This window comes from Acipenser ruthenus, chromosome 9 (genome assembly GCF_902713425.1).
Source record: "Acipenser ruthenus chromosome 9, fAciRut3.2 maternal haplotype, whole genome shotgun sequence".
In the NCBI taxonomy this organism is placed as follows: domain Eukaryota; kingdom Metazoa; phylum Chordata; class Actinopteri; order Acipenseriformes; family Acipenseridae; genus Acipenser; species Acipenser ruthenus.
The window spans coordinates 25,734,878-25,758,789 of record NC_081197.1 but is presented as its reverse complement, the minus strand read 5'-3'; the positions used below and the strand labels follow the sequence as shown (position 1 = coordinate 25,758,789).

Below are 23,912 nucleotides of genomic sequence, written 5' to 3'. Positions count from 1 at the left end.
TCAACACTTCTCACAATATATCCGAGCATCTTGTTGGCCTTTTTTATAGCTCCCCCACATTGTCTAGATGAAGACATAAACTCCTAGGTCTTTTTCATAGTGAAACTGAAGAAGGGAACTATCTCCCATATGATATTTATAATGCACATTTTTATTGCCTGCATGCAATACTTTACACTTTTCTCTATTAAATTTCATTTGCCATGTGTCTGCCCAGTTCTGAATGCTGTCTAGATAATTTTGAATTACCTTCGCTGCTGCAAGTGTTTGCCACTCCTCCTATTTTTGTTTTGTCTGCAAATTTAGCGAGTTTGCTTACTATCCCAGAATCTAAATCATTAATGTAGATAAGGAATAGCAGAGGTTTCTGAGAGGTGTCTGCCCAGTTCTGAATGCTGTCTAGATCATTTTGAATGACCTTTGCTGCTAATGTGAGGCCATAGTTTGTCAACAAACTTGCCCTTGCGTACCTCCCATTAATGACCCTACCACTTGTTATGTTAGTGTATATATATATATATATATATTTAAAACGCTGTGAATGTAGAAGCCGTTAGGCAACTTTCATGCGATTTGATTGGCTCTTGTAATGTTTTATTTGCATATCTCCCTACAACCTATATATATACACACTGTGACAAACCGGGGTGCCATCTTCACTTGTCTTTTTGTGTAAAGAGAAACCACTGGACCACAGATCGATTGCAAAACAGGGCGGTGCCTGTATATTTATTTGTACAAAACAAACAAACAAAGTACTAACTCCACCAAGGAGTACTTGCTAAACTTTGTCAAGTTCCCAAACTATAACCGGACAGCTAAGCTGTTTACCAGTTTCCAAAACATAGATACTTTTCTAAGAGTATCAAACACAATACCTTTCAGGTCTTTCCCCCACAGGCTTCCTTCAGGGCTTAGCCTTAATGCAAACCCAGACCAAACATTTCCCCCTGCTTTTATATCTGCCTGCTAATTACAGGCAGGTGTACTTCATTAACTTAATTAAAATTAGAGCCATGTGATTCTGATCCTGGCTCACTAAAACAATACAACAATAAAACAATTACCCAATTACACCAGTGCCATCTACAAGAACAAACAGCGACCAGCCAACATTCGCCAGCTGGCTGCAGCTGCACAGGAAGAGTGGCGGAACATCCTAAACAGTCTATCCAGAGGCTGATCAGGTCTATGCGTCAACGCTGCCGGGATTGTGTGATTGCTCAGGGAGGTCATACCCGATTAACTTTGTAATGTTTTCATATTGACAGTGTGTCACGTTTCATACTGAAAACTTATGATTCTTTGATCTGTATTTTTGTTCACATTGTGTGTGATCTTGTTTGATATCTATATTTAAAATATTTGATTAAATCCATTAGACCTGAGTGTTGCGTTTCTTTTGTGCATCAGTATACAAATAAATCGCTCTCAAAATAGTTTTCAAGCAAGGACATTTAATTTTACTATAACCATTAAAATAATTAATATATAAAATGTGATACACTGTTAGTATTTTGGATGGTAACACTTATGAACAAAAACGTGCTTACCACTACACTATAAGCTCATGATTAATTCCCATCCCTCCCCAATAGTGACGCAGTCGCCTCACACACGCACGCACGCACGCACGCGCCTGACAGGGAGAATGCAGCCGGTGTAGTGACAGATACAGAGCGAGCAGTGACACACAAGCACAACCACACAAATTCAACAAAAAATAACAGGTCCCTAGGTTCTCCCACCCCCTTTCCCTCCTGAAGACAATCAGTATAGTTCATTGTCCATGATCACCCTGTGTTACAAATATATAATGTTTCTATTATTAGCCTAGGACCCGGGGCGGTTAATGTTTTTTTTTTTTTTTTCGGTTTTCACTGGAGAAAAACAAACAACCTAGTTCCATATTCCAGTCCACAGAGGAACAAAATGAGGAGTCTGTTGTCTTTCCAACTTGAACAGAGGCTGAGAGATCAATGTATGGGTGGTACCTCACACTGCTGCCCCAGGAAGTGCTGTCTGTCTCAGGCAAACCTCTCCTGAGGACTCAGCGGTGGCTGTCCACATTATTTTTTTGTCATATTATTTATTTTTTTGTCATATTATTTATATTTTTGCAAGAATGAAAATAACCTCATGAAAGATGATCCCTCCTCATGACAAAATAACCTCATGAGTACTTCTACTTTCGCCAGAATAAATTATTTTTTCGCGAGAAGAATTCTTATTTTTTGTGAGACGAGTGGTGAAAAAAGATTTTAAAAAGATAAAATAAAACACATTTCCCACTCACAAAATGAAAAGACAATGTTAGTCAATCTTATGGAGTTCCAATTATATACAGACATGTCATGGTTTACTAAAGATATATGATTTTCAGGCAGTTTTTCTTTTTTTAACCCTTTCAAAGCTGGGTTTAGAGTGCTATGTTGGAAATCTGAGCTGTTTTTAAAGAAATTGCACACACTTGTTTTTAAGAGTCATTCAGATTTTATCAAAAATCACCATAAAAGCATATATCATTTAAAAGCTTAGAACTTGAAGAATATTAATTTTCAAACACGTACATAATTCAGAACATGGTAAAATGTAAAAAGGTACAAAATTGGCAGGAAAAAAAAGTTTAAAAAATTTCTTAAATAAAATAAAAAGTTTTCCCATATCAATTCATCCTCCCACTATCCCATTTCAGTGTTTCGGATCCCAAATTATGGTGCTACAGATAAAAGAATGTCCCCACAAGAGATACAGCAGTAAATCAGTCTCCATATGAAGAGCCTTTTTGCCCCGAAGCTATTTAAATAATTCTGAACATGCTGGAACAAGGGTCTGCACTGTCAGGCAGGGTAAAATCAGAAAGTATAGTAAAGCCACATTCTCAACCAGCAAATAAAAAAGTAAAGCACAGTAAATGCGTAGTATAAGCATGGGAGAAGGATGATAAACTGCAAAATGACCGTGTGAATGTATGATCAACTTCATGATCAACTTTTATAAGAGTAATGTTATTTGCTTCTTAGTAAAACAAACGGCAATGTACTACAAATAAGCTGCAAATGAGATATATTGCTTAAACATTATAACTTGATTAATAAACAGCAATCTAGTACCTAAGATGTCTGTTGTACAAGCAGCATTACTACTAAAAATCAGGTTAAAAAATGTACACTTCAGATGGTAAATTACAAATAAAAATACAACCTTGTAAAGTAAATCACCTACCTAAATAACTATCGATAAGTGATCAATTGGACAGGTAATTTATATATACAAATAGTAAATAATCCAACTTGCAAGGAATCTAGCAAACACAATAATACATCCTAAATATATTATCAATGATAAATAAGAGAGCAGATGCAAAATCAAATAATGAATCATCTTATCTTCCATGTCTACAGCGAAAATAAGATAAAAAATCTCTTCATCCTCTAAATCAGGATCCTCGACCCCACTGGAGTAATCAGTTACACCCATTCGCCAAAGCTAACTGCATTGCAGCCTGTGCAGGTACCCTGCGAGATCACTTGTAGAATTCCAATTTACAAAACTAGCTCTCTCTGTTTTCACTACCAACTACAATCTCATCCAGGTTCAAAGTTCATTGAGCCTTCCCTTCAGTCTACGTGACTGTTTTAAGACTATCCGTACACGCAGATCACATTTCAGTGCCGTTTTAAATGATGCAATTGATCAACAAAACAGGCAGCGCTGTGAAAGGCCAAAGATTTTTTTCTGATGAAAGATTAGACCCTCGCAAAAAATATTCTGTCGTGAGGGCAATTCCTTTTTTCAAGCTCAAACATCTAGCTGCAAGAGCTGTTTATGCACAGAACCAAAATTTAAAACCCCTATAACTCAGGAACAGAAAAAAAAGTCACTATTATGGGCCAGTCCCCTTGTAGCCTAAAATTGTCAAACAAATATTCAAAACCATTTGGGAGCTGACAAAAAAAGACTAAAAACTAAAAAAAAAAAAAACTGCAAAAAACACCATCTGGATCTCAGAATCTGCATATCCAAGCAGAATGAAAGGGCCCACATTAAGAGGTCTGACCAAAGGGACTACACATTCAAATTTTCAAAGTATTAAAGTACAGAAATTGGGGTTTAACATGAAACTGCCTACTCAACCCTAACTATAGTGGCGCTACCGCTCAACTATTTTATATATATATAATATCAATCTTTGGCCAGAACTTGAATCAATAGCCTACTATATTTGTCATAACATATAAATCTAATGTTATTTTTGTATTGCAATGAATACTAACTGTTAACTTTTTTAATAAGAAGACTATACATATAGCCCCCTTGCAGTGTTGAAAATTACAACATGGGAGAAATGCAATGCAGCGTAAACACTCTTGAGTTTGCACATTGCGTTCCTTTTTTTTTTTTTTAGCGTTTATCAAACCTTGGCCCAAATTGTCCTGTCTCTGTGCCACCGTAACTTCAAAAGTCATGATTACTCAATATGGCAGCCATATTCGGTCAGAGTCCAACTTCATGGTCAGCAACACATGGCTCAAAGGCTTTATATAACCCTGAAAATATGAAGTCACTACTTTAAATGGTTTCTAAAATAGAAGGCTTTGACACAAGTGCTTGTGTGGGTTGAAAAAGATTTTAGACATGCAGATATAAAATGTAATATTGGTACGGGCATCAAACAAAAACCCCAAAGTGCTTCCAAGAACAATAAAGAAATCATTCAAAGGCCTGGACAGAAGGGGGGCAAACAGAAGATGATAAAGCAATAACTAATATAAATGACTACTTTATACAGGTTTTCATCAGTGAGGACATCAATTACTTGTCTCCTGTCCACTTGCTATGCTACATACATCGGTCTTACTTTCTAACCACTTACCTGGGTTGAGGTTCACATAGGTGGTGACACTGGGAGCAATAAATGCCACAGACACTGGTCGGCTGAGAGTTTCTTCATCATAAAACATCTGGAATTCATCCAGGTGTGTATGTCCAAAAAACTGTCCTGCGATGGTGCCCTCATACCTTGGAAGAAGAATAGACATTCAGAGTTATTGATGTGCATTTAGTAGGAATGTATTTTCTAAATGAAAAGGAAAAAAGTCACTCACTTCCCTCAATATATTTTTTTAATTTTATTTTTTATGTGTACAGTACAAGCATTCAGTAATAGGAAAATAGGACCATGTAGTATTTTAGCAAATGTTTCAAATAACTTTATTATTTTTTTATATTCAAATATAGGATATCAAACATTTCAGACACAGCATTCAACTAGAATGCATGTTTTCTGCACAAAAACAAAACATGGCATGACAAAATGTCAAATGTTTGTATTTACAAGATTCAGATTCCAAAACTAATTAAAAATGTTAAAACAAACTTGAGAATTGGGTTAACAGGATAGCACATCTGTGAAATTAAAATATATTAAAAGGGTTGTAAATCTCCCTTCCGACCTGTGAGGGAGCTAAGCAGCGAGAACAGAGTTCTTTGGACGGGCTGGTCTGACAGTTCTTTGCCAGGGTCGGTAAATCGGCCAGTCTGGATAAAGCATTGACCCGGAAGGTAAAAGATGTGGCAGCCACAGATTGGAGAGGTGGTTGCACTCGTTTACCAAGGGGTCATGTGTGACGGCATAAAAGGGGATGGAGAATCACAACCTGTTCCTTCGTTTGGTTTGAATCTTTAAACCGTAAGGACCTGTAGAGACCCTGTGAGAAAAGTACCATGAGTGTTTTGTTTTGTTTGTCTATAATTGTTTGTTTGTAATTATTAGACGGCTATCACGTTCCGGCGCTGTCGCCAAGGGCCAGCACAAAACCCGGAACAGCACTGCACTTTTGTCACGAATAAACTTGTAGATACGTGTGTTTATTATTTGGGACTGTAACCCGTTTATTTACTTCCAGTGCATTACACATTGTTGTGCATTGCCTGGAGCTATTGTTTGGTCACCAGACCGGGATTTTAATCAATAATCCTAATCTACATTAATGATTTAGATTCTGGTATAGTAAGCAAACTTGTTAAATTTGCAGACGACACAAAAATAGGAGGAGTGGCAAACACTGTTGCAGCAGCAAAGGTCATTCAACATGATTCAGCATTCAGAACTGGGCAGACACATGGCAAATTACATTTAATAGAGAAAAGTGTAAAGTATTGCATGCAGGCAATAAAAATGTGCATTATAAATATCATATGGGAGATACAGAAATTGAAGAAGGGAACTATGAAAAAGACCTAGGAGTTTATGTTGACTCAGAAATGTCTTCATCTAGACAATGTGGGGAAGCTATAAAAAAAGGCCAACAAGATGCTGGGATATATTGTGAGAAGTGTTGAATTTAAATCAAGGGAAGTAATGTTAAAACTTTACAATGCATTAGTAAGTCCTCACCTAGAATATTGTGTTCAGTTCTGGTCACCTCGTTACAAAAAGGATATTGCTGCTCTAGAAAGAGTGCAAAGAAGAGCAACCAGAATTATCCCGGGTTTAAAAGGCATGTTGTATGCAGACAGGCTAAAGGAATTGAATCTATTCAGTCTTGAACAAAGAAGACTACGCGGTGATCTGATTCAAACATTCAAAATCCTAAAAGGTATAGATAATGTCGACCCAGGGGACTTCTTTGACCTGAAAAAAGAAACAAGGACCAGGGGTCACAAATGGAGATTAGATAAAGGGGCATTCAGAACAGAAAATAGGAGGCACTTTTTTACACAGAGAATTGTGAGGGTCTGGAACCAACTCCCCAGTAATGTTGTTGAAGCTGTCACCCTGGGATCCATCAAGAAGCTACTTGATGAGATTCTGGGATCAATAAGCTACTAACAACCAAACGAGAAAGATGGGCTGAATGGCCTCCTCTCGTTTGTAAACTTTCTTACATTCTTATGTTCTTAATAAAACCTGTTTCCAACTGGATTACAATTCTCTGTTTGTTCATTGCGCACTGCATCACTCCTGCACCCATATACAATCAACCACTTTGCCACACCCATGTATATTGTATTTTCTGCTGTTACTTGAGTAATGCACACTTAGCATTCACTTGACTGTAGGGAGCAAGATGTCTGTACTAAAGCATTAGTTGCCCATGGAATCTATCACGTCTGCACTTTCCACCGTACGCATGTGTGATTCCGACTGAGTGGTTTTCAACTATGGTGGGGGAAGCATGCATCTGATGATTGTGCCTATGGTAAAGCGCTCTGTGCTGCTCATGTACTTTGCTGTTTTCAACTTGTATGAGTGAAGCACAATGCCTCTGCATTTTTTAGAAGTAGAAATGCTTCAGTAAACATAAATAATAAATCACAATACTCATACTTTGACGTTTTTTGTTTTATTTATTAAGCGTGGCTGGATTTAGCAGTAGCGACTGGTTGAACTTGTTTTTGGTGCTTGAAATTGATAAATTTCTTACTTTCAAAAGAAAAATGAAGGTGAAATTACTTCAATTTACCTGGCACAGACTGGGGTGGTTTCGTGACTTGTCTACATGAAAATAAATTATGGGGTTTAAAAAGTACTGCATTGGTAATTACACAATACAATTTTGTATACAAGTTTACTCTTTAATGTATAGCGACATTGAACCAGCCATCGTCATTTCAAATGTTGCATCCGATTTTGAACGGAAACATGTTTTAAGAGTGAATAAGGGGTTGTAGCAGGGTGATTGCCCAGCCCATGTGTAAATTAGTGTTGGTATCATTTGTATGGAGAAATTGTTTTTTTGTGTGTCTTTTTGTAGTTGATTTGTTTGATGAGTGGCGTATACTTGGGAGGAGAGGGTCTGCTCTGCAGGGACGACAACTACGCAACCCTGAAACTGCAAGCGGTGCTTGTGAAGGCAGTGCCCAGCCAAGGCCGTATGAAGCAGCAGGAGTCATTGTATGAATACCGGCTCAGCAGTAGGATAGTAGGGGATAGTGATCCCATGTGATGTACAACGAGGGTTATGTAGTGTAGCCGTTTCCTGGAGCAGGACACCTCATTTTATAAGGTGTGTTTTATTTTGTATTTTTGTACAGCTTGCTGTATGTGTCCTCTGTGCGTTACCATGGCTGGAACTGTCACATGACCACCTTTATTTACTTTAATTTTTGTACGTTAATAAATCCTGAATAAATCCTTAAGGTCAAATGCAAAACTAGCTTATAACTGATTACAGAGTGCAGACAGGGTCATGGTTACTATTGACCACATATCGGAACCCATATATGTTTATTAAAAAATTGCCTTGACCATGACCTATGACCTCTCCTTAAGGTCAAATGCAAAACCAGCTTATAACTAGGGCTTCTAGTTTTCCTTTTTTATTTTCCATGTCTCTCCATCCCTTTAAACCTTAACTAATAGTTGTTGAGCCTTAACTGAATACCAGATTGTTTAAATTAGCAACGCACTACTAGAAACTAACGCAGTGGAAATTAATAAGCTGAATTCGGCGATTAGAGCCAGAACGAAATGCAGGTTCAAATAGAATCAGGTGAGATCAATACACGTCGTTTGTTAATTCAATCAAGATATGAGGGTAAAAAGAAACAACTTCTTTTGGTAATTAGTGTTTGATTAAGAAAGCGAATCGGCTCAAAATATGTTTAAAGGGATCACCTATGGTACAATATACTACAAAGATTAGTAGAGGCCAATGGGCTACTATGCCACATGTGAAATACAGTCACATGGTATGGCGCTTGGACCCCGGTCATTGCTGCTTGCAGCTATATTTATAATAATAATAATAATAATAATATTAGATTAGGGAACCAATCTACTCGGAGAAAGGATCCTTCAGGCGGTACAGAAGCATTTAAACTAGAAAGGAAGGGGGGAGAAAACAAAAAAACAGAAGGGAGACCACATCAAAACAAGGGCAACAACTCAGGTAAGACCACTATTAAATGTATTTATCTTAATGCTAGAAGTCTCAGAAACAAAATGTTAGAACTTGAAGCTACTGCACTAACAAGTAACTACGATGTGATAGGTGTTACAGAAACTTGGTTGTCTGAGAGTGATGGAGACAAATATAATATTAGTGGGTACACACTGTATAGGAAAGACAGGCAGGACAGAAGAGGCGGAGGGGTAGCGCTATACATAAGAAATAGCCTTGAAGCCCAGGTGTTAAATCAGGACAAAGAAAACAATGCAGAATCAATATGGGTCAGAATAATGGACACAAATTCAAAGGGCATAATAATAGGAGCATGCTATAGACCGCCAAATTCAGACGCTGAGCAAAATAATCTGTTGTACAATGACATTAGAAATGCGTGTAGAAAAGGAGAATCCATACTAATGGGGGATTTCAACTTCCCCCATATAAAATGGGAAAACCCAATGGGGGGCACGATGGACGAAATTGAAATGGTGGAAATGACAAATGACTGCTTCCTAACGCAATTTGTCAAGGCACCGACTAGAGGGGAGGCATGCCTTGATTTAGTCTTTTCAAATAATGAGGACAGAATAACTAAAACAGAGGTCAGAGAGCCATTGGCAAACTCAGACCACAACATGGTCTCATTTGAAATATTTTTTAAAACCCCAAAAGTAATGACTAAAGCTAAGGTTTACAATTTTAGAAAAGCAAACTATGAAGGTATGAAACAGAGACTAATAGAAGTAGATTGGAGTAAAATAGAGAAAACATCCACAGAAAAAGGGTGGCTGTCTTTTAAAAATGTAGTACTAGAGGCACAAAACAATTACATCCCAAAAGTAGACAAATCTAAATCTAAAACAAAATGGCCAAAATGGTTTAATAGATCAATTAAAAAAAATATTCAGCGAAAAAAGGCACTTTACAGAGCGTTTAAAAGGGACCAAAAACAAAGCACACAGAAAGAGTACTTGGAACTGCAAACACAAGTCAAAAAGGAAGTTAGAAAGGCCAAGAGAGAGATAGAAATCAATATTGCTAAGGGGGCTAAAACCAATTCCAAAATGTTTTTCCAATATTATAACAGCAAGAGAACATTCAAAGAGGAGGTTAAATGTCTAAGAGACACAAATGGCAAAATCATAGATCAAGAAAAAAAAATTGCAAATATATTAAATGATTACTTTTCACAGGTTTTTACAAAGGAGGACACGGACAACATGCCCCACATGTCGACCTGTTCCTATCCAGTTTTAAATAACTTTAGCATAACAGAGGCAGAAGTGTTAAAGGGACTAGAAGCTCTTAAAATAAACAAATCCCCTGGGCCGGATGAGATCCTCCCAATAGTACTCAAAGAAATGAAAGAAGTTATTTACAAACCGCTAACCAAGATCATGCAACAGTCTCTTGACACAGGAGTTGTACCGACAGACTGGAAAATAGCAAACGTAATACCGATCCACAAAAAGGGAGACAAAACTGAACCAGGTAACTACAGACCAATAAGCCTGACTTCTATTATATGTAAACTTATGGAAACTATAATAAGATCCAAAATGGAAAATTACCTATATGGTAACAATATCCTGGGAGACAGCCAGCATGGTTTTAGGAAAGGGAGATCATGTCTAACTAACCTACTTGACTTTTTTGAGGATGCAACATTGAAAATGGACAACTGCAAAGCATACGACATGGTCTATTTAGATTTCCAGAAAGCTTTTGACAAAGTCCCGCATAAAAGATTAATTCTCAAACTGAACGCAGTAGGGATTCAAGGAAATGCATGCACATGGATTAGGGAGTGGTTAACGTGTAGAAAACAGAAAGTACTGGTTAGAGGAGAAACCTCGAAATGGAGTGAGGTAACCAGTGGTGTACCACAGGGATCAGTATTAGGTCCTCTGCTATTCCTAATCTACATTAATGATTTAGACTCTGATATAGTAAGCAAACTCGTTAAATTTGCAGACGACACAAAAATAGGAGGAGTGGCAGACACTGTTGAAGCAGCAAAGGTCATTCAAAATGATCTAGACCGCATTCAAAATTGGGCAGACACATGGCAAATGAAATTTAATAGAGAAAAGTGTAAAGTATTGCATGCGGGCAATAAAAATGTGCATTATAAATATCATATGGGAGATAGTGAAATTGAAGAAGGGAACTATGAAAAAGACCTAGGAGTTTATGTTGACTCAGAAATGTCTTCATCTTGACAATGTGGGGAAACTATAAAAAAGGCTAACAAGATGCTTGGATATATTGTGAGAAGTGTTGAATTTAAATCAAGGGAAGTAATGTTAAAACTCTACAATGCATTAGTAAGACCTCACCTAGAATATTGTGTTCAGTTCTGGTCACCTCGTTACAAAAAGGATATTGCTGCTCTAGAAAGAGTGCAAAGAAGAGCAACCAGAATTATCCCGGGTTTAAAAGTCATGTCGTATGCAGACAGGCTAAAAGAATTGAATCTATTCAGTCTTGAACAAAGAAGACTACGCGGCGATCTGATTCAAACATTCAAAATCCTAAAAGGTATAGACAATGTCAACCCGGGGGACTTCTTTGACTTGAAAAAAGAAAAAAGGACCAGGGGTCATAAATGGAGATTAGATAAAGGGGCATTCAGAACAGAAAATAGGAGGCACTTTTTTACACAGAGAATTGTGAGGGTCTGGAACCAACTCCCCAGTAATGTTGTTGAAGCTGACACCCTGGGATCCTTCAAGAAGCTGCTTGATGAGATTCAGGGATCAATAAGCTACTAACAACCAAACGAGCAAGATGGGCTGAATGGCCTCCTCTCGTTTGTAAACTTTCTTATGTTCTTATGTTCTTATAATTCAACTCCAAATGGTTTCTCAAGCCTGGTGCTGAGATTGGTAGCCTGCAGCAGTAATACGAGACCACTGGCACAAAATTCCAGTTATGCTAATTGAATACATTTGGGGTACAAACATGACTAGCGTAATAGAATTGGTCTTATTTTACTGCAAAGTGACTGAAAATTCTAAGCTTGAAGCAATCAGCTATCCGATCAACAAACACAGAAATAACAAAACAAAAAAATCTTTCTATGCTTTGTAAAGGGCTATTTTATTATTATTTTTTTTTTTTAAACAGTGCTTTTAAAAACAACATTTTAAATCATTATCATTTTAGGAGTCAGCTGCATATGACAATAATTTGAAACATTGAATAAATGGTGTCACATTAAAAAAAAATGCTAAATGAAGAGGTCTAAATCCCTTGTATGCTTATTTAATGTATTTTGTCAAAAAAGCTTGACAGGGATACTTAAAGAACTGCTGCATATGAGGGTCATAAATCAGAATGATGGGAGGAATCTAAACTGCATGTTCATGACTTTGCATGGAAAATCCATCAGATAAAATATAGGAAGGCTCTGGCGTTGCCTTGGCTAGATTGTCATATTATTCTAATTTAATCGAAACCAATAAAAACAATCCTATTTTTCCTCTGGTATAGTTCCCTTAGCACTTAAGGTAGCTGTAGTAAAGCATCATATAGCACTCTGGAATCAATAGTAGGTTTAATGCGTGGCTGCGCAGTCTTTATTAAATACAGACGTGCTCAAATTTGTTGGTACCCTTACAGCTCATTGAAATAATGCTTCATTCCTCCTGAAAAGTGATGAAATTAAAAGCTATTTTATTATGTATACTTGCATGCCTTTGGTATGTCATAGAATAAAGCAAAGAAGCTGTGAAAAGAGATGAATTATTGCTTATTCTACAAAGATATTCTAAAATGGCCTGGACACATTTGTTGGTACCCCTTAGAAAAGAGAATAAATAATTGGATTATAGTGATATTTCAAACTAATTAGTTTCTTTAATTAGTATCACACATGTCTCCAATCTTGTAACCAGTCATTCAGCCTATTTAAATGGAGAAAAGTAGTCACTGTGCTGTTTGGTATCATTGTGTGCACCACACTGAACATGGACCAGAGAAAGCAAAGGAGAGAGTTGTCTGAGGAGATCAGAAAGAAAATAATAGACAAGCATGGTAAAGGTAAAGGCTACAAGACCATCTCCAAGCAGCTTGATGTTCCTGTGACAACAGTTGCAAATATTATTAAGAAGTTTAAGGTCCATAGAACTGTAGTCAACCTCCCTGGGCGCGGCCGCAAGATTAAAATCGACCCCAGATTGAACAGAAGGATAGTGCGAATGGTAGAAAAAGAACCAAGGATAACTGACAAAGAGATACAAGCTGAACTCCAAGGTGAAGGTACGTCAGTTTCTGAACTCACCATCTGTCGCTTTTTGAGCAAAAGTGGGCTCCATGGAAGAAGACCCAGGAGGACTCCACTTTTGAAAGAAAAACATAAAAAAGCCAGACTGGAATTTGCTCAAATGCATATTGACAAGCCACAATCCTTCTGGGAGAATGTCCTTTGGACAGATGAGTCAAAACTGGAGCTTTTTGGCAAGTCACATCAGCTCTATGTTCACAGATGAAAAAATGAAGCTTTCAAAGAAAAGAACACCATACCTACAGTGAAACATGGAGGAGGCTCGGTTATGTTTTGGGGCTGCTTTGCTGCGCTTGGCACAGGGTGCCTTGAATCTGTGCAGAGCATAATGAAATCAAAGACTATCAAGGCATTCTGGAGCGAAACGTACTGCCCAGTGTCAGAAAGCTCTATCTCAGTCGCAGGTCATGGGTCCTCCAACAGGATAATGACCCAAAACACACAGCTAAAAGCACCCAAGAATGGATAAGAACAAAACATTGGACTATTCTGAAGTGGCCTTCTATGAGTCCTAATCTGAATTCTATCGAACATCTATGGAAAGAGCTGAAACTTGCAGTCTGGAGAAGGCACCCATCAAACCTGAGACAGCTGGAGCAGTTTGCTCAGGAAGAGTGGGCCAAACTACCTGTTAACAGGTGCAGAAGTCTCATTGAGAGCTACAGAAAACGTTTGATTGCAGTGATTGCCTCTAAAGGTTGTGCAACAAAATATTAGGTTAGCGGTCCCATCATTTTTGTCCATGCCATTTTCATTTGTTTTATTATTTACAATATTATGTTGAATAAAAAATCAAAAGCAAAGTCTGATTTCTATTAAATATGGAATAAACAATGGTGGATGCCAATTACTTTTGTCAGTTTCAAGTTATTTCAGAGAAAATTGTGCATTCTTCGTTTTTTGTGGAGGGGTACCAACAAATTTGAGCACGTCTGTAATTTTAACGTTTCAGCCTCTCGAGATGCTTAAAAGGGAAAGCCCACCCATTCAACTCTGATTGGTTAAATGTTGTGTCAAGACGTAACACAGCAACACAGCTGTCAAGCGATCTAGTCTGCTAGCAGCACAATCAATCCTTATCATTAAAGGCACAGTAGTATCTGCAAGACAGATGGCTCAGGATTTTTCAGCTGGACGACAACAACCACTTGTCCGGCTTAAAAATCCTGGGGAGAAGGCTGAATTGTGACGTCCGGTGACAACGGGGTAGCGAAGCAGGAGACAGGAGGAACAGCTGTGATGTCTAGTGACAGAGCAGCAACATCTGTGGCATCGGGGGAGGTGGCAGTGTGGCAGGGCAAGAGCCCTGCCGAGGCACAGGGTTGTATATCTGAGAAGTATTGGGTGGCAGGGACGGAGTTAAAATCCTCCTTGCAAACACACGTAGGAATGTGGCTGGAGTCGTCAATAATTAATTAAGGCTCCAGCCACATGTGTATAAATAAGGTGTACACAGGTGGTGAAAGGGTTAGTGTGTTAGAGGTAATGTTGGCGTTAGAGGTATGCGGTGAGTATTTTTCATGTTCTGTGCTGTGCCGTTTGTCCTGTGTTATTTACTTCTTGAGTGTTTTGTATATTCCTTTTGTTTTGACTCTTGTGCCGGTTATTTTGTTAATGTGTTTTGTTCTGTGTTCTGTCTAGTGTTTGTTTAGTGTCTAGTGTTCGTTTATTGAGCATCAGAGTTTCACTCGCAATATTATTAGTCTATATTAGTCTCTTCCTGGTTTGACATCACCACAAGTCATCCTTATCACAGGGAGCGAAGTGCCTGTAGGTACAGTAACCTGAGAATCAGGCCCAGCGACACGAGGCCCAGACGCAACGGCATGGTGTCTAGGAGCACGGGCCAAGGGACCTGACCTGCTGGTGCTGATTCTGGAGATGGAAGTGTATTCTCCCTCTGGTTCCAGAGGCAGCAGTGCTTCTCCCTCTGGTTCCAGAGACAGTGGCATCTCCTTTCTCTCTGGCTCTGGGTATGGGCAATCTTGCCATCCATGTCCAAACTCTTCACAGAGTCAACACCAGTATGGTGGGACATCAGTGCAGTCACTCCACTGGTGGGCCTCTTCCTCACAATACTCACACTGCGTACTTCAGGCTGCTGGTGTTTCTCTTTTTTTGGCAGCAGCAATCTGGTTTCCGGTGGCAGCAGCTCTGGCTCCAGCGCCAGCCGCTCTGATTCTCTCAGTCGCTGACTGGTCTCTCGCTGTACGTGGTTGGCCTCTTGTTGTACAGCAGGGGCCTGTTATGGCCCTTAACATTTCTTCAATTTTTTTTTTTTGCCTCTTACAGTTTTAATGTCATCCTTGTTGCCATGTGTGATGTAGCACCTTCCTTCTTAGTTATTTTAAGGTCACTACAGCCACAGAAACCCGTCTTCATCATATAGCACGCTGAAGTCAATAATAGGTTTAATGTGCGGTTGTGCAATCTTTAATATTTACACAAAACAGAAATAAACAAAATAAACCAAACTCTAACTCAATCAAGCTAGACTTGTTTACCCCACCCAAAATCACTGTTATTTGTTTTTTCCCCCCCTAAGTACTTTTTTTTTATTTCACAATCTTCTCTCCATACAACTTTCTCCCAACTGTTACCACACACCACATCACAGAACAAACTAACTGTGGTCTGTTTAATACCACAACCTGATCAGTTCTAGCTGATCAGCACTTACCAATTACCATATTATCCCACACTAATAAATCAGCTGTCTGGGGAGAATGTTATTTTCTTTACATACGAGTGACAAAGGGCCTAAAATGGAGCCCTGTCGAAAACTGCAGACAACTTCAGACAATGGTGTTTTCACCTCCCCAATAGAGAAGAACTTACATTGTTATGCTGATGATACTAGGCTATATTTGTCTAAAGCCAGGACATACTTCTGCTGGAGAGTTATTAACTGCTTACCTCGCAAACATCAAGTGTTGGATGTCTCAAAACATTTTAATGTTCAACAGAGGTTAGGCTAGTAGCCCCACAGAACCAACTACAAAATGTGGGATTATTTGGAGTTAAATGTTGTCAGTCTCTCAGAACTAAAACTAAAAATTAAAAATGTAGCGGTCACCTTTGACCGTGATCTAGCAATCTAGACTTTAATTAGGAAAGTTATCCTTTTATCATTTTGAGAAATATTGCTAAACTTAGACCTATTATTTCTGTATCTGATGCTGAAAGACAGATGCATGCCTTTTTTCATCTATAATTGATTATTGTAATGCACTTTTCTCTGGTATCCCAAAACATGTGGTGTCTCGCTTATAGCTCATTCAGAACACTGCCGCTAGAATTCTGACTAAAACCAGAAAAAGTGAGCATATTTCTCCTGTTTTGGCCTCTTTGCACTGGCTCCCTGTGCAGTTTGGAACTGATTTTAAGATGTTGCTTTTAGTATACAAGACCCTGAATGGATTAGCACCCAGCTACTCACAGTAATTATAGACCATGTGTACTCCTAACCACACTCTTAGATCACAGGATGTGAGGCTGCTGGTTATTCCAGGGTGAATAAAAGTAACACAAGAGGAAGGGTCTTTTCTTGTAAAGCTCCTAAATTATGGAATGCTCTGCCTTATGTCAGGGAAGCTGGGACTCACTATATTTAAGTCAAGACTGAAAACAAATTTTTCATAAAGAGCTTTTCTATCTTAGTGTGCCTATTTTATAATTTAAACTGCATTTTTCTGTCCTTTTTTAAAATTCAACTTTTATAACATTTTTGTTTTAAACTCAATTATTTTAGAACATAAGAACATAAGAAAGATTACAAATGAGAGGAGGCCATTTGACCCATCTTGTTCGTTTGGTTGTTAGTAGCGTATTGATCCCTGAATCTCATCAAGCAGCTTCTTGAAGGATCCCAGGGTGTCAGCTTCAACAACATTACTGGGGAGTTGGTTCCAGACCCTCACAATTCTCTGTGTAAAAAAGTGCCTCCTATTTTCTGTTCTGAATGCCCCTTTATCTAATCTCCATTTGTGACCCTTGGTCCTTGTTTCTTTTTTCAGGTCGAAAACATCCCCTGGGTTGCCATTGTCTATACCTTTTAGGATTTTGAATGCTTGAATCAGATCACCTCATAGTCGTCTTTGTTCAAGACTGAATAGATTCAATTCTTTTAGCCTGTCTGCATACAACATGCCTTTTAATATCCTTTTTGTAACGAGGTGACCAGAACTGAACACAATATTCTAGATGAGGTCTTACTAATGCATTGTAAAGTTTTAACATTACTTCCCTTGATTTAAATTCAACACTTTCCACAATATATCCGAGCATCTTGTTGGCCTTTATTATAGCTTCCCCATCTGCTTTGTCAGAATTCAACATTAAGAAGCTCTGTGACATCCAACACTTGATGTCAGCAAGGCAAGCAACTAATAGCTCCCCAGTAGAAGGATTGCCTGGATCCAAAGACAAGCATAGCGGAGTGTCCGGTGGTTAAAGAAAAGGGTTTGTAACCAGGAGGTCCACTGTTCAAATCCCGGCTTACTCACTGAAAAATGTAGCGATCACCAAAAAAAAAAAAAAAAAAAAAAAAGCAGTTCATATGTTTCAGTAGCTCTGAATTTGTTTTGCCCCCCAAATTTTGGACCCAAATCCCATCAATGGTCACTATGTACTTTATCTCCAGATGTGTGTAAGTAGGCTACAAACACACTTTGTAGATGACCTCAAATCATATTCATAGAATGGGTGTGTGCATATTTGCAGTATGTAATAGAATTCTAATATTGTAACGATCTCGAGAGGTGGCGGGCTCCTTTAAGATTCTCGGAGGACCTCCATGATGGACAAATGGCGAGAGTGCTAATTGGATGGGAGGCGGAGGCTACCGAGCGGTCTCCTCCAAACAGATTCTCAGGAGCGAGAGGTGGTGGGGCTGCGGGCTGGATACGAGAGGAGAAGGAATTGTCAGGCGAACAGACAAGCAGCAAGGGAGACAAAACCGAATCAGGTAACTACAGACCAATAAGCCTGGCATCTATTATATGTAAACTTATGGAAACTATAATAAGATCTAAATGGAAAATTACCTATATGGTAACAATATCCTGGGAGACAGTCAGCATGGTTTTAGGAAAGGGAGATCGTGTCTATCTAATCTGCTTGACTTTTTTGAGGATGCAACATTGACAATGGATCATTGCAAAGCATACAACATGGTTTATTTAGATTTCCAGAAAGCTTTTGACAAAGTCCCGCATAAAAGATTAATTCTCAAACTGAACGCAGTAGGGATTCAAGGAAATGCATGCACATGGATTAGAGAGTGGTTAACATGTAGAAAACAGAAAGTACTGATTAGAGGAGAAACCTCAAAATGGATCGAGGTAACCAGTGGTGTACCACAGGGATCCGTATTAGGTCCTCTGCTATTCCTAATCTACATTAATGATTTAGATTCTGGTATAGTAAGCAAACTTGTTAAATTTGCAGACGACACAAAAATAGAAGGAGTGGCAAACACTGTTGCAGCAGCAAAGGTCATTCAAAATGATCTATACAGCATTCAGAACTGGGCAGACACATGGCAAATTACATTTAATAGAGAAAAGTGTAAAGTATTGCATGCAGGCAATAAAAATGTGCATTATAAATATCATATGGGAGATAGTGAAATTGAAGAAGGGAACTAGGAGTTTATGTTGACTCAGAAATGTCTTCATCTAGACAATGTGGGGAAGCTATAAAAAAGGCCAACAAGATGCTCGGACATTTTGTGAGAAGTGTTGAATTTAAATCAAGGGAAGTAATGTTAAAGGCAGTTCAGTGTGTGTGTGTGTGTGTGTGTGTGTGTGTGTGTGTGTGTGTGTGTGTGTGTGTCTGCGTCACGATCCCTCCCTCATCTTTCTGTCTACCCTGTGCTCTTCCCCCCTATTTTTATTCTAATGAAACACGGGCTGTTACACCAGTTTTCTACCACAACAATGTCTGATTCCATAAGGGCACAACCCAAAAACGCTACAATATGTAACCTTATGTTACATGTCATGAGCCCAACTACATGCAACCTTTCACATTATTGTGAGGATCTGGAACCAACCCCCAAGTAATGTTGCTGAAGCTGACACCCTGGGATCCTTCAAGAAGCTGCTTGATGAGATTCTGGGATCAATAAGCTACTAACAACCAAATGATCAAGATGGACCAAATAGCCTCCTCTTGTTTGTAAACTTTCTTATGTTCTTATGTTATACAAAGTTTGCACTATTTTTGTTCTGGTGCCTACAGGGTTAACCACTAGTACATGTATATTAAATTAAAATATAATAAATTACGCACTGGGCGTCTTAATGTAGGTCTATCTATATACACACAAATGTATTGTTTTACACATGTGGCCTACTTATTAGGCTGATCAACAAATCCATATATTGTTTGATCATTGTTTCAAACATTTCCAAACTGATCTCTCACTGCAACATAAACAGAATAATTTATGCAACAGGCCAATCTGATATCCGGCTTTTACCAATTCCAAACCAAGCCATTGTGGTCAAACAGTAAAGAAAATAATTAGCTACCTATTGACAATCCTGTAGTAGTTCCAGCTCCAGCTCTTCAGACACAAGCCAGGCGGGATGTGACCAATAATATGAACCTTAAAAAAGGAAAACAGGACAAGTGTGTGTGGTGGTTAGTGGGGCTATGTAGCAGCTAGCAGATAGCTCCTACAAACACTTCCTTAGAAAAGTTCTATATTTTACCTGTGAACAAACTGCAAAAAAATGATCAGGGAAACAGGTGTATCCATTTCTATTTTTTTGCAAAACTTTTTTTTAAGAAACACTATAAAAGTCCAGACTGCATTTGCCAAGAAATAAAACACCTGGCTAATTGACTAAATCACAAAGTCAACCCTGAAACAAGTGTGGCACAAAATTATAATGAAATGCACTTTCATTTGAAAACTGGATAAACCATTATATCTGCATACCACCCACACAAACCTCTATTTTATGTTCTCTTTCAAAAGGAAAGAAGGCTGCTTGCTATGGCAAACGATGAACAAATAGCACCAGAATTTTGTACTGTGCCCATATTGGACTCACAACTCAGTTCACTGTCAATGAGTTCATTGACAGTGTTTAAAAGTATGTCTTACTGTAAAAAGAAGAGGGCAAAAACTAAAGCGTTTCCAGGACATACTATAAGGAGAATGGCATTTTGATCAAATGATTTTTAAACATGTAGAAAATGTATTATGTAATATTATGTGTAATCACAATTGCATTTCCCTGTCGCCAGGGGTTTAGTCCCCTGTGAGAGAGAATACAAATATCTGTATCTAGTACTCTCTTGTTCAATACTGTCCTTTATGTGGGACTTAATAATAATAACCATTATCCCTTCGGTTTGAGGAATGCACAGTTGAGATATGTACCCTCACCTTCTCTCCTTTGCTCTCAGATTCTTGCAGGATATTGATTAGCCACTGTAGCTGCCCCGCTGGGTCTGTTGCATTTATCAAGAGCCAGAAATTCTCCTTGGCACAGAAATTCATGTTGAGGGAAACCAAACGTAACCCAGATTGCACCTTCACAGTATAGAATCCCCCTATTCTGGCGAAAGAGAAACAGGACAAAGGAGCATAATGTGAACTATTGCACATCTTTATCACTTATCCAGTAAAGGCAGCATGTGAGATTAAAAAAGAATGGTCAGTGTGGGCAACTATAGGAGTCACTGCATCAAAAACAAAACTTAATATAAAAAAAAAAAACTGTTATTAAACTTTGATGCAACAGCACAGGGAAGTTAATTATAAAAATCAGTACTATACCAGTACTGTATAAATGTTTAAAAGGACAAACCATATAGGCACATGAAAATATGTAGTCTACTGTTATAAATGTGAAGTGTTGCATAGCTTTGTTGTGCAACCCTTATTATAAAACATTTTGTCATGGGTTACAATGACTATAATTGGCAAAACTACCTTCAACTATACATACATTTCACTTGACAAATAAATTATATGTATCTGGTATTTTCAATCCCAGTAGTATGTTTAAACTGCTTTTGAAATAATGATTTTTACTTTAGATATTTTAATTAATAATATAGTGCAAAAGAACAAATACATCTTTACCATAGAAAATAAAGAAAATAATTGTGCTGTGAAAATAAAAGTAATGCCTCTATGGTACTAATTTATATGCCAAGCATAGATTTATCAATAAAAATGTTAAAGCACTAAAATCTCTCCTTCCTTTTTAAGTACAGTAATTTCCACTCTATATCAACCTCCAACTTGGTAGAATCCAGTATATATTTTCCTTATGATTGCGATCCTGCTTCATCCTATATCTGACGGGCCAATGGGTTGACTAACCCAATCAATTAATCAACCAATCAATCAATCAGTCAATCAATCAAATCTTTATCAAAGATTACAATAAAATGGCAGATAGGAAAATGCAGGTAATACAATAAACTAAATACTTTTTGTACACCTAAATACAAAAAATACAAGACAATAAAACAACAAAACCCAGTATAAACAACTTTTCAGACCCACCTGATTGTGTCCTGAGCTTCAGCTGGTAGCCAGGCCCCCCATTCTTCTGCCATTCGGTCATACAACCATGCTGATGAATGATTTCCCCGGATGAAGGGTGGTGGGAAGCTATTGACTGGCGTGCTCTCATGATTTCCCACAGCTGGATACACCGGCACATCACCTAGATACTTGTGGATAAGCTGAGAAATAGTGCTGAGTTCTAGTAGTTGCTGGGCTCGTGTCTGAGCCCAAATATTGTGTGCAGGGATGTCTCCTGTCCAGTACACCCAGTCCCAGGGGCCACTCTCTGCCAGGTGCGACAAAAGGCTCTCCACAGTGCGGAAGGGCAGGTCACACTTGCTGTAGGAGCCCCAGCGTCCTGCACCCCTGTGATGTCTGTGTGGATGTCCCGTCACATTTCGACAGCATAATGGGTCTTTGCAGTCAGGGTTGCTGCCTTCTGCATAGTCACGGTCCCAGTGGATATCAGTCAGGAAGAGAACACGGTTCTGAGGGGAACCTGGCTTGGGAGGGGTTGGCGGTACCACAGGAGGCTTGGGCACATTGGGCAGGCTAACATTCCAGTCAGAGTAGATGTCGAAGTGGCCGCAGCTTGAGCCCACCAGCAGGGCACACACCTCGTCAGGCCGGAGCAGCGAACGCATAAGTGCTGAGATAAAATCACCCTTAAAAAGCTCAATGATCTGAATGCAAACCTTTCCATCTGCCAGATGCAGCCTGATACAGACCTCCTCTGCCATTGTAGCAACTTGGTCCATGTTTGCCTCATTCTGTGGGGAGTAAGAGAGAGCAAGTCATTTGGACTACAGCTGGTTACATGGTTTCCCAGTCCCTGATAACTACTAGAAAACAGTAAGACAACTTTTCTAAAACCACAATCTATATTATTGTTATTTTTAACAAATCTGGAGTAAAATGTTGCATCAAATATGTACAGTAACCAAACATAATCCCGGTTTAGAGGTTAAAACACTGTGGGAGTTAAAAGGTTAACTTGCATTGGACATCATCTCTAATGGAACTTATTGAGAAAAATCACAGAATAGAGTGATAACTGTAAAGACACTGGGCTCTATTCACAAAGTTAGAATGTTTTAAAACTGCTCTTTACTGTTGTTAATGAAACCAGCAATAGTCCAGAACAGTTTCAGGAATACCTGGATTTGATTCTATAAAAACAGACTTTGCAAAAAACAGTTTTTTTTTTTTTAAATAACTTGTGTTTGTGACTAAGAGTTAATGAATCCTAATCAACAATCTCCCTCCCGACCTGTGAGGACACTGTATAACCGGAGCAGAGTGCCCCGGACGTGAAGGTTTGTCAGTTTATTCCAGGGTCAGTCGGAAGCCAGCCATCCAGGAAGGGGGTGGGGCCATGATACCAGAAGTCAGCGCCTGAATGCAGTAGGCGATGTGTTAGTCACGGATAGGAGGAAACGTGATTGGCCTTAGGGGAAGTGTCCCCAGTGATCTGGTCCTTTGCTATGGTTACGGAAAGGACCCGTTGAGAGAACGGACGTAATTAAAAAGTAGAGTGAGTGTGAAGTGTTTTGTTTGTTTTGCTAACTGTCTGTGTTTGTCTTTGTAGACAGCTAAATATCCGGGAGCAGTCGCTATTCAGCCAGCATCAAATCCGGACTGCACTGCACTGTTACTCACTGTTCACTGTTCAAAACACCACTTGCACCCGGAGCACTCACTGTTGGACTGGTGATCGTGTAGGTGTTTTAAAGTGTGTGTTATTGTATTATTATTTCGGGACTGAACCCTGTGGTTTTGACTGGCTGTACACATCGTTGTGTACAGTCAGTCATATTATTTAAAAGCAACAATAAAGCTTTCTTTTGACCATTGAACTGTTGTTGGACTGTTGTTTATAATCACTGCCTCACCTCTACACCTGTGCACTACCAACCACAGGTTCACAGTGTTCTTGTAAAGTAGAGCCCAGGTGATTGGTGTAATAACAGGAATCATTCAGCAGTCCAAAATGCAGTAAAAACAGTGCAACTTTACTTTGTCTGTCGACAAGTGCAAAGACACAGAAAAATGCAAAAAACAAAATCAAATAAACCAGACCATACAGACAAAGTGTTAATGCTCCCATTCTATTATTCTGGACATTCACTTTCTAACACACTGCTGTCTGCATGCCCTCCATAATTTGATATTATCTAATGGCTATGGTTTT

The 23,912-nt window shown here is 38.7% G+C and overlaps 1 protein-coding gene across 1 annotated transcript in view; it reads right to left on the bottom strand.

Annotated features, from left to right (window-relative positions):
* The window catches only part of smpd1 (sphingomyelin phosphodiesterase 1), a 62,200-nt gene that overhangs the window by 32,537 nt on the left and 5,751 nt on the right, over positions 1–23,912 (bottom strand). The window contains exons 2-5 of the mRNA XM_034010034.3: positions 21,719–22,491; positions 20,588–20,759; positions 19,722–19,798; positions 4,877–5,022 (exon numbers count right to left, since the gene is read on the bottom strand). Coding sequence (XP_033865925.2) covers positions 4,877–5,022; positions 19,722–19,798; positions 20,588–20,759; positions 21,719–22,491 — 1,168 coding nt within the window. The remainder of the gene's footprint in view (positions 1–4,876; positions 5,023–19,721; positions 19,799–20,587; positions 20,760–21,718; positions 22,492–23,912) is intronic.